The sequence below is a fragment of the Grampus griseus genome, assembly GCF_964374135.1.
Source record: "Grampus griseus genome assembly, chromosome: 6".
Lineage (NCBI taxonomy): Eukaryota > Metazoa > Chordata > Mammalia > Artiodactyla > Delphinidae > Grampus > Grampus griseus.
The window spans coordinates 16,420,444-16,433,943 of record NC_139000.1 but is presented as its reverse complement, the minus strand read 5'-3'; the positions used below and the strand labels follow the sequence as shown (position 1 = coordinate 16,433,943).

Below are 13,500 nucleotides of genomic sequence, written 5' to 3'. Positions count from 1 at the left end.
CTATTTCCTGCATTGTGAATCTCTTTGGTTCTTCAGTTACTTCTTCTTCCTCTTGTCTCTTTTCATCCTTTCTCTGGGCCTCCAATTCCATCAGTTCTTCATCAGTAAGCTCCTCGTGTTGCACAGCAAGGAGTTCAATGAAGTTGTCCTCTCGCAGATCTAGCTTGAAATAAAGATACTGTACTACTGTACTCTATACAGTACTGTAAAGTACACAAAAGCACAACCACTTGCAGAGGATGCACGCACGTGACAATGTACGCCAGACACATGAACTAATTTACGTGACTGGATGTGCAAACTCACATTTTCACCTTTGAAAGTTCACAACTTGAAGGTTCATATGTAGGGGACTTACTGTATAAAAGCCAGATAGAGGAGGTGTTTCAGAGCATGGGCTCTGGTTTGGTTAGTTTGCATATGAAAATATGCTCCAGGGCAAATCATCTGCTATCTCTAAGAACTGAGCAGCCCAGTCTATCCTCATCAGCAAGGCCACCAATGCCAGAGCATCAAGAATACAGACAATATGAAAATACAGTTAATATACATTTGATGAGAGAAATGAAGTCAAAAAGATTTCCATTTTGGATGACTATGGAAGTAAAATGCTGTTAACTTCCAAGGGAACTAAACTTTACTGAGCACCTACTCGGTGCCAGGTACTGCTTTAAGACCTTTACATAGTCTCAATCAATCCTTAAAGCAACATTTTGACAGGGGGACTCTCTTTAGCTTAATTTTACAGCAGTGCTGTTGAAGAAGTCTGCAAGAGTTTGTGCTCCATCCCCTATGACATGCTTCCTCACAGCTTGATTTTAGATGTGTTGGATTTGAGGTGCCTAGGGGACATCCTGGTAGAACTGTTTAGGATACAATACCAATAACATCCCCATTTTAACCTACGTTCAGAAACTTACACTGCATTTCTTACACCCTAGACACTCTCTGTCCTCAAAGCTTTACAAATGCCATCTTATTTAATCCCATAACAGTACTTTGAATTATTATCCTCATTACATTCATATTTTTAATCACCTTAATAGCTACCAATTTATGGAATATCCTGATGAACCATGCACTAGACTAGGCATTTTATGTAAATTAACTTAATTCAATCATGCAAGACAAATGTGATTATCTCCACTTGAGAGACCAGAAAACTAATGCTTAGTGGCTTGCATCACATGGCTTTCTATTTATGAAATTTCATAAATGTGAACTTCTGTTGTGATTGGAACTATTGTCCCATTTTACAGACCAGAAATTGAGTCTCAATAGTTTAAGTGACTTGATCAATGCTACAAGACCATAAATCACCTAGGCTGGATTTGAATTTCGGTATATTTGATTTTTCATCCCAATCTTTTGCCAATATTCCTGTACTTTTCAAAATGTGTTTCACTGGAGCATTATTTTCAATGTTTCATAAATGTGGGCTTATCTTTTATGAATCTTGATTTCACAAAATTGGACAGTGCCGTGGGCTAAAGAGTATCCCCCGCCAAAATGTATAGGTTGGAGTCTTCACCCCATTACCCCAGAATGTGACTGTATTTTGAGATTGGGTCTTTAAAAAGGCAATTAAGGTAAAATGAGGTGATGAGGTAATGGATTAGGGTGGGTCCTCATCCAGTTTGACTGACTGATTTCCTTATAAGAAGAGAACTTAGGACACAGTCACACACAGAGGAAAGACCATGTGAAGGCACAGGGAGGAAGATGGCCATCTACAAGCCAAGGAAAGAGCCTGAGAAGAAATCAACCCTGCTGACCCTCTGAACTCAGACTTCTAGCTTCCCGAACTTTGTGAGAAAATAAATGTCGGTTGTTTAAGCCACCTAGTCTGTGTTTTTTTTTTATATATATATAGTGGCCTAGGAAATTAATACAGACAGTAAGTTTCCACTACTAAAACAAAAGTGGGAAGCCACCGTCCTAGGTAGTTAGTCACACATGCTGTATGACCAGTCTGATTACTTTCCTAAACTCTCTAATCCTGAGGTCAGATGACCTCTTGGGATAACAGCCAGCTTCCTCTTGCTGTTACTCCAGCCCCTGGTCTGCAGACATTTTCTTCTTCTTCTTCTAACTTCCCCTCCAGTGACAGAGGAGATAAATATTAGAGAAACAAAAGTCCAGAATGCTAAGGTTGCCACTCTCACTTCCTCTCCTCCCTTAACCCAGCACTGCTTTGAATACAGTCAGTGTCCTGGGGCGCCGAGCAGGAAAGAGAAGAAAGCACAGTGCCTCGGAGGTTGCCTTGACCGGCCGACACAGAGCGTCATGTTTCCAGAAGGCCACTTCTGGTCACAGAAAATGCCAGGAGGATGCCTCCCACCCGCCTGGCTGCAGCTCTGATCCTAGCCATGGCCTTCCTCTTCTGCCTGAGGTCGGAGAGCTGGGACCCTTGTGTACAGGTACGTGGTTGGAGACAGTTCGGCTTCCTGGAGCTTTACCTTGCTTCTGAAAAACTGCTCTCAGCTCAGTTTCCCATGACGGGCCCCAGTTAGTTTCATTTGCAAACAGACATCAAATTACCTTAAAAACTTAAGAAACCACAGGGACCAAATGATTCATGGCTATAGGACATTAACAAGCAGCCCATAGGGTCATGTCCCATTTAGGAGTTAAAGTGCTCCTAGGGACTTCAGGTCAGATAGACCTGCTTAAAATCACTCTTCTTGGGGCTTCCCTGGTGGCGCAGTGGTTGGGGACGTGGGTTCGTGCCCCAGTCCGGGAGGAACCCACATGCCGCGGAGCGGCTGGGCCCGTGAGCCATGGCTGCTGAGCCTGCGTGTCCGGAGCCTGTGCTCCGCAACAGGAGAGGCCACGGCAGTGGGAGGCCCGCATACCGCAAAAAAAAAAAAAAAAAAAAAAAAAAAAGATCACTCTTCTTTCACTTTCGGGGTGTGTGACCTTGCAGAAGTTATTAAACCTCTCTGAGACGAGTTTTCACATCGATAAAAGAATTATAGGCTTTAACAGAAAGTTGTAAGAAGCCTGCTTCCTGTCATTGCTTAACGCTGGTGGTCTGTACACTCTGCTTCAAGCTGTTGCTTTGCCCCTTTCGATCTCAGGAAGAAGATATTTTTGGTCTCTTAATAGAAACAACTTTCTAAGTGCACTTCAGACTTCTGAATCTAGTCATAGTTCTGTCCAAAAAATGAAAAGAAAAGGAGTTGGAAAAGAAAAGGAGAGACAGAGATACAGAGAAAGAGAAAGAGCGATGGAGAGAGAAGAAAAAGAGACAGGGAGAGATGCAAAATATCAGCTAAGGCAATGCTTTCTTTCTTTTTTTTGTAAATACATTTATTTATTTTATTTTATTTATTTATTATTTCTGGCTGCATTGGGTCTTCATTGCTGCGCGCGGGTTTTTCTCTGGTTGCGGCCAGTGGGGGCTACTCTTTGTTGCGGTGTGCGGGCTTCTCATTGCAGTGGCTTCTCTTGTGGAGCATGGGCTCTAGGCGCGCAGGCTTCAGTGGCTGTGGCACATGGGCTCAGTAGTTGTGGCTCGCGGGCTCTAGAGCACAGGCTCAGTAGTTGTGGCACATGGGCTTAGCTGCTCCACGGCATGTGGGATCTTCCCGGACCAGGGATCGAACCCTTGTCCCCTGCACTGAAAGGTGGTTTCTCAACCACTGCACCACCAGGGAAGCCCAATGCTTTCTTTCTTTGTGAAACATCAACCAGCTGGTTTGTAATCTCATTCATGAAGGATCTCCTTTGTTTTTCCCCTGCATGGACTTCACAATTGCTTTGGAAAGCCCACGGCAGAACCAAGCAGCCAGAAGAATGCCCTGGGATTTAGGGTGTGGCAGAAATTCAAGAAACGCATAACCAGCAGTCCTGACATTGAGGACATGGGGGAAATTGTGTACTTTAATACGTAACAAAGACAAGTTTGTTATTTCCACGTCCTCTGTTCCCCCCATTCCCTGCTCATTGTCCTCCTCCCTGTGTCTCTCCTGCTGTTCAGTTAGTGGGTATGGATCCTCCAATCATGGTCACCCCAGGATACAATTACAGCCATTCCTGGCTCCTCCCATTTCCCATGCCCCAAATGCTCTGTTTCTGAAACTTGTCCAACCCTGCCCATCACCTCAGTGCCACCCTAGGGCAGATCCTCAGTTCCCCTGGCCTTGACTTTTGGGCAGTGACTTGTCTCCTGACCCCTCAGCCCCCTTCCTTTAATCTACTCTGCTCATTTTCGTCTGCTGTTTTTTTTGTCATTGTTGTTGTTTTTTCTGAGGTTCAGATCTAACAAATTACTGTCCTTAAAAACTTTTAATAACCTTCCATTGTTATTAGGACCTTTTCCTACCATGGGGCCTTTGCACTGGCTAGTTCTTCTAGCTAGAATGCTTTTCCCCTAGATCAGTGCTGCTCAATGGGTCACATGATATTATTTAAATTTAAATGATATATTTAATAAACTAAATTTAACTAAATTTTTATTTAACCAAATTAACTTAATTTTAACTAACTGAATTTAAAACTATGTTTTAAACTATGTTCTAGTAGTTAAAAAAATAAAAAAACAAACAGGTGAATTTAACTTTAATAATATTTTTATTTAAGTCAGTATATTCAAAATATTATTTCAAAATGTAATATATACTAGACTAGTAACAAGATAGTTTACATTCTTTCTTTGGTACTAAGTCCTTGAGATTTGTATATATTTTACATTTATCATATTTAAACTATCTACATTTCTCATACTCAACAACTGTGTGTGGCCAGTGGCTACCATATTGGACAGTGCAGCCCTAGATATTTTCATAGCTTAATCCCTCACTTCATTCAAATTTCTGCTTAAATGTCACCTCCTCTGGGAAGTCTTCCTTGATTGCCTCATGTAGAGCTCCCCACTCACTATATTTGACTCTAATCTCCTATACTGCTTTATTTTTTTATATCACATCATTGGGTATACATATATATACTATATATATAAAATACATATAATGTTGTGAATATATATATATATTTATTTATTGTTCACTGTTTGTCTTTCTGTTGAAATGGAATCTGTAAGAGGGCAAGATCATTGCTGGTTTTATTTATCACTTTATCCCAGTGCCTGGCACATGTAGTTGTTCAATTTATACGTGTTAAATGATTAAAAGTATTGCCACAGGACAAAGTATGAGGCCCTCCTGATCTGGCTCTGGCTTCCCCTCTGGCTTAGGTTTCACCACTCCTGCCACACACCAGCTAATCTGAGCTAGTTTTCTACCCCTGTGTACTCACACTCTTCCCTCATTCTTCCTCTTTCCATATCCAAATCTCACTTATCCTTCCAGACCCACCTGGAAACATTCTTTCTTGGAAGCCTTCTACAATCTACAATCCCTGGATCCAGGATTGATCTCTACCTTTTCTGAACCAAAGGGAATACTTGCCAAGCCTGGTTTAAGACCCTTTTCAGGAATGAGTTGTGCTCCTATCATAGCTCTTACTCTAGACTGTGAGCTCATTGAAGTCTGGAGCCTTATCACATTGGCCTCTGTGCTGCCCACAGCACTTAGCAGAAAATGCCTTCAACTGGGATTTGAATAAACTTCCATGTAATCGGCTGTCAATTCATTTGTTCAAACAAATATTTTCCGGGCATCATTCTGAGTGCTGGACACAGAGAGCTAGAGTCTCAAAGCTTACGATCTAGTGAGGGAAAAAACAGTACGTATGGAACAATCACACAGAAGGCATAATGTTAGATAGTGATGACTCCTGTGAAGGAGGATAAAAGAGGGTAAGGGAGGATGTCTGGCACCATCCTCTATTAGACGGTATGGCCTGTGAGACGTTACACATGTTACTTCATCTCACTGAATTTTTCTTCTTAAAAAGGTTTATTTGAAGATTAAGTTCAAACATGTAACATATAAGAAACAAGCCTGCATATAGTGGGGAATTATAATAGCCAATAATAAAACATGCTAACATTTATTGATCATTTACACTGTCATAGGCTTTGAGATAATCTCTTTAATACCGTATCTCATTAATCCTTTTAAAAGATTCTACTGGTTTTAAACTGAAAACCAAAATTAGCTGGCTTAAGCAAGGAATTTTGTTGAAGAGTCAGAGAATTAGGAAATTAAATGGGAGTTTAGAGAACGAGGCTTACAAAGAATTCGGGAAAGTCTGATAAACTCAGCAGAGGAACCAAGACAGCATCCAGCGCTTGACCTTACTCACTAGGTTCCACCACTGGAGTCTACGCACTTCAAAGATTTGTCCCCATTTTCAAAGATTTGTCCCCATTTCTATCTCATCTGCTCAAAGGTACTTGATCCAAGGGAAAGAATACAATTGGCAAAACTTGCGCTATGATTAAGGAAGGTCTGGACACCTGACTCGCAGTCTCCCTAAGCTTGTATACAACAAGAGGTGTATTTAGAAAAACAACAATGGGACTTCCCTGGTGGCATAGTGCTTAAGAATCTGCCTGCCAATGCAGGGGACACGGGTTAGATCCCTGGCTCGGGAAGATCCCACATGCCGTGGAGAAACTAAGCCCGTGAGCCACAACTACTGAGCCTGCGTGTCACAACTACTGAAGCCTGCACACCTAGAGCCTCTTCTTTGCAATGAGAAGTTACTGCAGTGAGAAGCCCGCGCATCACAACGGAGACCCAACACAGCCCTAAATAAATAAATAAATAAATAAAACAACAACAACAACAACAAAATCCCTTGTTGCAAATCACAGGGAAGGGTGAAACCCAGAGCTTTTGGACTCTAGAGCTTCAGCTCTTCACCACTTGACTCCACTGCTTCTCACTAAACGCTGCCATTGTGATAGTAGAGGTTAAACACTGGGTAGGTGCTTTTCCCTTCCTAATCTAGAGTAAGACATTTTATAAGAATGAAGTGAGTGGATAAATGAATGGATGGGTGGATGGATGAACAGATGATCGGGTGGATGCACGACTGGATGGATGGATGGATGAAAGACGGCTGACTGGCCCCTGTGCTTGACCCAGTGGCATCCCAGACTCTGGCCTAGGAGAGGAGAGTTACTGGGAGGTCTGCTAAGATGCATGCAGCAAGACACTGCATCTAATGTCTGACCATTTCAGGTGGTTCCTAACATTAGTTACCAATGCATGGAGCTGAATCTCTACAGAATCCCTGACAACATCCCCACATCGACCAAGATATTGGACCTGAGCTTTAACCACCTGAATCATTTAAACAGCCATAGCTTCTCCAACTTCCCAGAACTGCAGATGTTGGATTTATCCAGGTAATATATGAGTTTTACCATTGTACACGGAGAAATGTTTGTTGTTTTATCATTTCATTCTTAAGTCAGAAAGCCTGATTAGTGAAGTCTCATTTTCATTCACCTATTTATTCATTCAACAGACATCTTACCTGCTATATAACTTTGGGCAAGCCACCTCCCTTCTCCAGGTCTCAGCTTTCTTATTTGTGAAATGAGCAGTTGGATGAGACAGTCTCTAAGGACAATTCTATCTTTGATTTTCTTTTAAGTTAGGGGAGTAGATTGACTCAAACTCTTTCATCAGCAGATATTTATTGACTACTTGCTATATGTTGTTCACTCTGCTAGGAAACAAGAGTGTGTTGATATATAACATACAACCCTAGCTATTAAGGAGGGCATATCCACTTGAAAGACTTGATATGTTTAAATCCTGAGCATGGTGCTCAGCATAGTAGACATTCAACACATGCTACATGATTCTGATTTTGGCTTTTGAACCTGAGATAATAAGGATAGTAATATATAAGAGGAGGTGATAAGTTATTTGCAAACTAGAGGCAAGACATTGTGTTGTACAGAAAAGGGGCCTTCTATGCAGTGAATAATCAATATAGAGTTCATGAACTGAGTGGGATTCAAATAATGTTTAGAATATTGGAAGTGGGGTAGAGGATAAGGAATTAGAAAGATACAAGTAACCCAAAGAGAAAGATAACAAGATCAAAGGAAAACATCTGCTGTGAGACAGAACAGTGACTAATGTTTTATTTTTCTGATATAGGGAAGTATATCATTCATTAGAACAGGTGAAGTTATTATCATCATTTTGGGGGTAATTGAATCCTAAAATCATTTTCATCATCAGGGACCTTATTTAGAAATGTAATAGATAATGGACTATAATCTCTATAAGGGTTTGTGAAAAATGGAGAAACATTTTATGTATGACATTTTATTATAGAAACTCTTAATAAAGGATAAGAGGATAGTAGATATTTCTGCAGAAGAGTGATCATCTTATGTTTTATACTCTAACTTGGATATTGATAGGCTACAACAAAGGGGGGATCAAGCATTTTGAAGGCAGTGACATAGAGCCTTATGGAGGTCAGAAGACTTGAGCTGGGTCCTCCTCCAACATACACTGCCATGTGGCCTGAGGCATGTCACTTTGTGTGACTTGAGTCTCAGTTTTCAAATCTGTGAAACATAAATGGTGAACCTTATCCCATAGGGTTAACTGTGATACTAAATGTTAACACGCTATATATATTAAAAACCTTGTAAAGTAGACTTTATAAGCATAAAATACTATTATAGCATTCAACTAGTTTATAAATTTCAGTTTTCTGAATAAGAATTTTGTCAAGAAATATACTGAATTGAGGTAGACAGACCAACGTTTTTTTTTAAACAAAAGTTTCTCATCAATGTCCCTTATAATTCACTTTCGACGCAACACATACCCAAGGAACTACCCTCAGAGGCTTTAAATATGTGCTTGCAGAGAGGCTAGCTCCCCCTCCTGGTTAGCCAGGAGGAGATTCTGGATTAGGGCAAGGACAGATTACAGTGCAATAGATACTCTGACTTCTCATGTTGCTTCTTCATATACAGTAACTCCACTTATCTTTTAAGGATGCTTTGTGATAGACCAGGCAGCCTTTTTTTCCTATGGAAATCTATTGATACATTTTTTTCTTTTTGTAGATGAGGAAATTGAGGCTTGGAGAGTTTAAGGGATTCATATACATGCACATGCCTTGTTGACAGCAGATCAGAGATTCATGTTCACATCTCCTGCTTCCAAGTTAAATATTCTCTTCATCTTAATACTCTGATTAATATTAAGCGATGAGCCCTATATGGAGAACTTTTCATGAACATTAAGGATATCTGTGACACTTCGGTGTAATTTTTTATACCTTTGAAATTGACATTCACTAGTCATTTATCATGCCTAACAACTAACATCTATCTGCCTCATCTGTACCAATCAGATATATAATCACAATTATGTGTGTCAGGAAATGGCTAAAGCTGATCCGAGGTTCAGTCTTCACGTGCCCCAATCATTGATCTTTAACTGATTTCCCTCTGTTGGATGGGCTGCCTCTGCTTAGCATGAGTGCCTAGTGTGATAAAAAGAGACTGTCACGGGGGCCAGTACAATAGCACCAAATGTGTGGGGCTTCTTCTTTGCTTCATCTGCTTTGCTTGATATTTCTGCCTATGCATCATAATATGTCATGTCATATCTGTGTGAAGACCTAGATGACTGTGTTGATATTTCATTTTGTTTTTTTTTTAATTCAGCCGAAATATTATGTAATCTGTGTCTCTTTTCCTTGTAGATGTGAAATTCAGATGATTGAAGATGATGCATATCAGGGCCTAAACCACCTCTCCACCTTGATATTGACAGGAAACCCTATACAGAGTTTAGCCCTGGGAGCCTTTTCCGGGCTATCAAGTTTACAGAAGCTGGTAGCTGTGGAGACAAACCTGGCATCTCTAGAGGACTTCCCCATTGGGCATCTCAAAACCTTGAGGGAGCTTAATGTGGCTCACAATCTTATCCATTCCTTCAAGTTTCCTGAATATTTTTCTAACCTGCCCAACCTGGAGCACTTGGATCTTTCTAATAACAAAATCCAAAATATTTATCACGAAGACTTGAAGGTTCTACATCAAATGCCCCTACTCAACCTCTCTTTAGATTTGTCCCTGAACCCTTTAGACTTTATTGAACCAGGCACCTTTAAAGAAATTAAGCTCAATGAACTGACTTTGCGAAGTAATTTTAATAGTACACATGTAATGAAAATTTGTATTCAAGGTCTGGCTGGTTTAAAAATCAATCGGTTGGTTTTGGGAGAATTTAAAAATGAAAGGATCTTGGAAAGTTTTGACAGATCTGTCCTGGAGGGACTGTGCAATTTGACCTTCGAACAGTTTCGGATAGCATACTTCAGTGAATTCCCAAAGGATGATACAGGCTTATTTAATTGTTTGGTAAATGTTTCTGTGATTTCTCTGTTGAGTCTGGATTTAGACAGTCTAGAAGCCCTTCCTAAAGATTGCAGATGGCAACACTTAGAATTGACTAACTGTAATTTTAAACAATTTCCCACACTGAAGCTCAATTCTCTCAAAAAGTTTGTTTTCATAGACAACAAACATATGAGCACTTTTACTAAATTTGAGCTACCAAACCTTCAGTTTCTAGATCTCAAAAGAAATCACTTGAGTTTCAAGGGTTGCTGTTCTCACACTAATTTTGGGACAAGCAAACTGAAGCATTTAGATCTGAGCTTCAATGATGTCATTACTATGAGTTCAAACTTCTTGGGCTTAGAGCAACTAGAACATCTGGATTTTCAGCATTCCAATCTGAAACAGGCCAACGATTTTTCAGTATTCCTATCACTCAGAAATCTCCGTTACCTTGACATTTCTTATACCAACACCCAAGTTGTCTTCCACGGCATCTTTGTTGGCTTGGTCAGCCTCCAAACCTTGAAAATGGCAGGCAATTCTTTTCAGAACAACTTGCTTCCTGATATCTTCACAGAACTGACTAACTTAACCATCCTGGACCTCTCTAAGTGTCAACTGGAACGGGTATCCCAGATGGCATTTCACTCCCTCCCTAAACTTCAGGTGCTAAATATGAGTCACAACAAACTCTTGTCATTGGATACACTTCCTTATAAACCACTCCACTCCCTCCAGATTCTGGACTGCAGTTTCAACCGTATCATGGAGTCCAAGGAGCAAGAACTACAGCATTTGCCAAGGAGCCTTGCTTTGTTAAATCTTACTCAGAATGACTTTGCTTGTGTGTGTGAACACCAGAGTTTCCTGCAGTGGGTGAAGGACCAGAGGCAGCTCTTGGTGGGAGCTGAGCAAATGATGTGTACACAACCTTTAGATATGCAGGACATGCCCGTGCTTAGTTTCAGGAATGCCACTTGTCAGATGAACAAGATGATCATTAGTGTGTCGGTTCTCACCATCCTCTTGGTATCTGTGGCAGGAGCCCTGGTCTATAAGTTCTATTTCCACCTAATGCTTCTTGCTGGCTGCAAAAAGTATGGCAGAGGTGAAAGCACCTATGATGCTTTTGTAATCTACTCAAGCCAGGACGAAGACTGGGTGAGGAATGAATTGGTAAAGAACTTGGAGGAGGGGGTGCCCCCCTTTCAGCTCTGCCTTCACTACAGAGACTTTATTCCTGGGGTAGCCATTGCCGCCAACATCATCCAGGAAGGTTTCCACAAAAGCCGGAAGGTTATTGTCGTGGTGTCCCAGCACTTCATCCAGAGCCGATGGTGTATCTTTGAGTATGAGATTGCCCAGACCTGGCAGTTTCTTAGCAGCCGTGCTGGCATCATCTTCATAGTCCTGCAGAAGTTGGAGAAGTCCCTGCTGCGGCAGCAGGTAGAGCTGTATCGCCTTCTCAACAGGAATACCTACCTGGAGTGGGAGGACAGTGTCCTGGGGCGGCACATCTTCTGGAGACGACTCAGAAAAGCCTTGCTGGACGGTAAACCATGGAGGCCAGAAGGAACAGCAGATGCAGACAGCAGACAGCAGGAAGCAACAACCTCCACTTGAGGAGGAAAATCTCCTGATGTGCTCCTTGCCCAGCTGGACACAGTGATTGTTCAGTTAACAAGTATTAAATGCTGCAACGTACCAAGCATTGTGCTAAAGGCTGGTGATTTAGTGGTGCACAAGATATTCAGGACTGTTAATCTCATGGAGTTTACAATGCAGAGGGCATAAACACTGTACTGAAATACAGAACTTCCAGGTGGATGTTTCAACCAACTCAGCTAAGGAGTCCAGGACAGGGAAAGTCAACTCAACTCTTACCCCGTCAAATTGAATTAGAACTAAGAGATTGGGCCTCAGTGAGATTAGAAAAGGACAGACTTCTTCTCCTTCATCTTTTGAGTAGAAACCATCTCATGTTATATGTGCTAGCCATGTTAAAACAAAGCAGTTTTGGTAGTTTCAACTGATCTAGGTCTTGGCTCACTTTTCCCTTTTCTTTTGAATATAATTTAAATTCTATTTGTGACTTAAAGGGCTCCAGATTCAGATCCACACCCCCTACTTTAAGTCTATTCACAAGCATCCTGGTTATCCCTTAGCATGTTCTATCTATTAACTACTAGTCCCTGATATTTTTTGTCTTTATAAATCCAGTTCTCATTTTTCATGTCTTCTCTATAAACCCATATCATAAATAAGGCTGTTAGAGACATGCTGGAAAGATCCATACTTAACCACTAACTTTTGAGCAAATATGTAAAATATACTCTGTCACTTTGTCACTTGATGCCATTCTGAAGTTATTACCTACCAAGTTATGACTGTCATGAAGGAAGCATTAAAATAATTTGGTTGAAAGTGGAACTTATTGTAATAGAGGGAGACAAGTCCAGCTTCCTGGTCTCATCATGAGCAATTCAGGCTAGAGGCAGGGCAGGAGGTGGGGTGACCTCAGGAGGTCAGCTCTTCTTGATGACCCCAGAAACATGTGGGCTGATAGAGCTGGGGTGACTGCATGATGGGAGTTGCAGCAAAGGATTCTTCTGCAGCAAATGAGTATTGTTTGATGGTCCACTGAATCTTTCAGGGGGTTTTGAAATGGTTCGAGGTGGGGAGCACACATTGCTGTTTCCTGTTGGATGTCACTCCATGATTATGTTTAGGAAAGAGTAGATATTATCATTGAGAAAGTAACGTCCTTGAGGTTACTGTGGGTCATGCTAAGGGAAATTCTTTGAAAAGCACATGCAGCCAGCTTTCCCAGAACGGTGCAGTCAAAGAAAGGGCAATGAGGACACTTGGAAAATACTGTTGTCAAAAACTGGAAATATGGCCACATTTAGGAGTGTGTTTGTGACTGAGTGTTCCAGAGTGCATTTTGGCTGGAGCATGGTTGGAGTTGCTGAACATGCCTGGGTGTGTTTATAGGTCTTATGTGCTAATGAAAGTGGATGTATGTATTTGTGCACACGCCTCTATGTGTTCCTGTTGCTTTTTGTGTGATCATGTCTGCATGGAAGAAAGTGTGATTATATTGCAAGGGGAATATTTGCATTTGACATAGATGTCTCCAGATGTTTGAGTTAGGTCCTCACTCTAGTGCTGGTATGTGATTCCTTATAGACAAATGTCTGTGCTATATTCTGAGTATGCTTGAAGGCATGCATTTTTGTGTGTGTCTAGGCTATATG

General features: G+C 41.2%; 1 protein-coding gene across 1 annotated transcript; it reads left to right on the top strand.

Moving 5' to 3' along the window:
- Positions 1-2,208: 2,208 nt before the first annotated feature.
- On the top strand, positions 2,209-13,253 carry TLR4 (toll like receptor 4). Its single transcript, XM_082656964.1, has 3 exons — positions 2,209-2,420; positions 7,095-7,261; positions 9,601-13,253. The coding sequence occupies exons 1-3, from the start codon at positions 2,331-2,333 to the stop codon at positions 11,864-11,866; spliced, it is 2,523 nt and encodes an 840-aa protein (XP_082513090.1). The 5' UTR covers positions 2,209-2,330; the 3' UTR covers positions 11,867-13,253.
- The last annotated feature ends 247 nt before the right edge of the window (positions 13,254-13,500 follow it).

What these genes read in the sequence shown, in the direction of transcription:
- TLR4 (XM_082656964.1), top strand. Translation starts at nt 2,331, where the DNA reads ATGCCTCCCACCCGCCTGGCTGCAGCTCTGATCCTAGCCATGGCCTTC. An exon ending in GCTGGGACCCTTGTGTACAG is followed by an intron (nt 2,421 to 7,094) that starts GTACGTGGTTGG and finishes TGACCATTTCAG; the next exon opens with GTGGTTCCTAACATTAGTTA. An exon ending in CAGATGTTGGATTTATCCAG is followed by an intron (nt 7,262 to 9,600) that starts GTAATATATGAG and finishes TTTTCCTTGTAG; the next exon opens with ATGTGAAATTCAGATGATTG.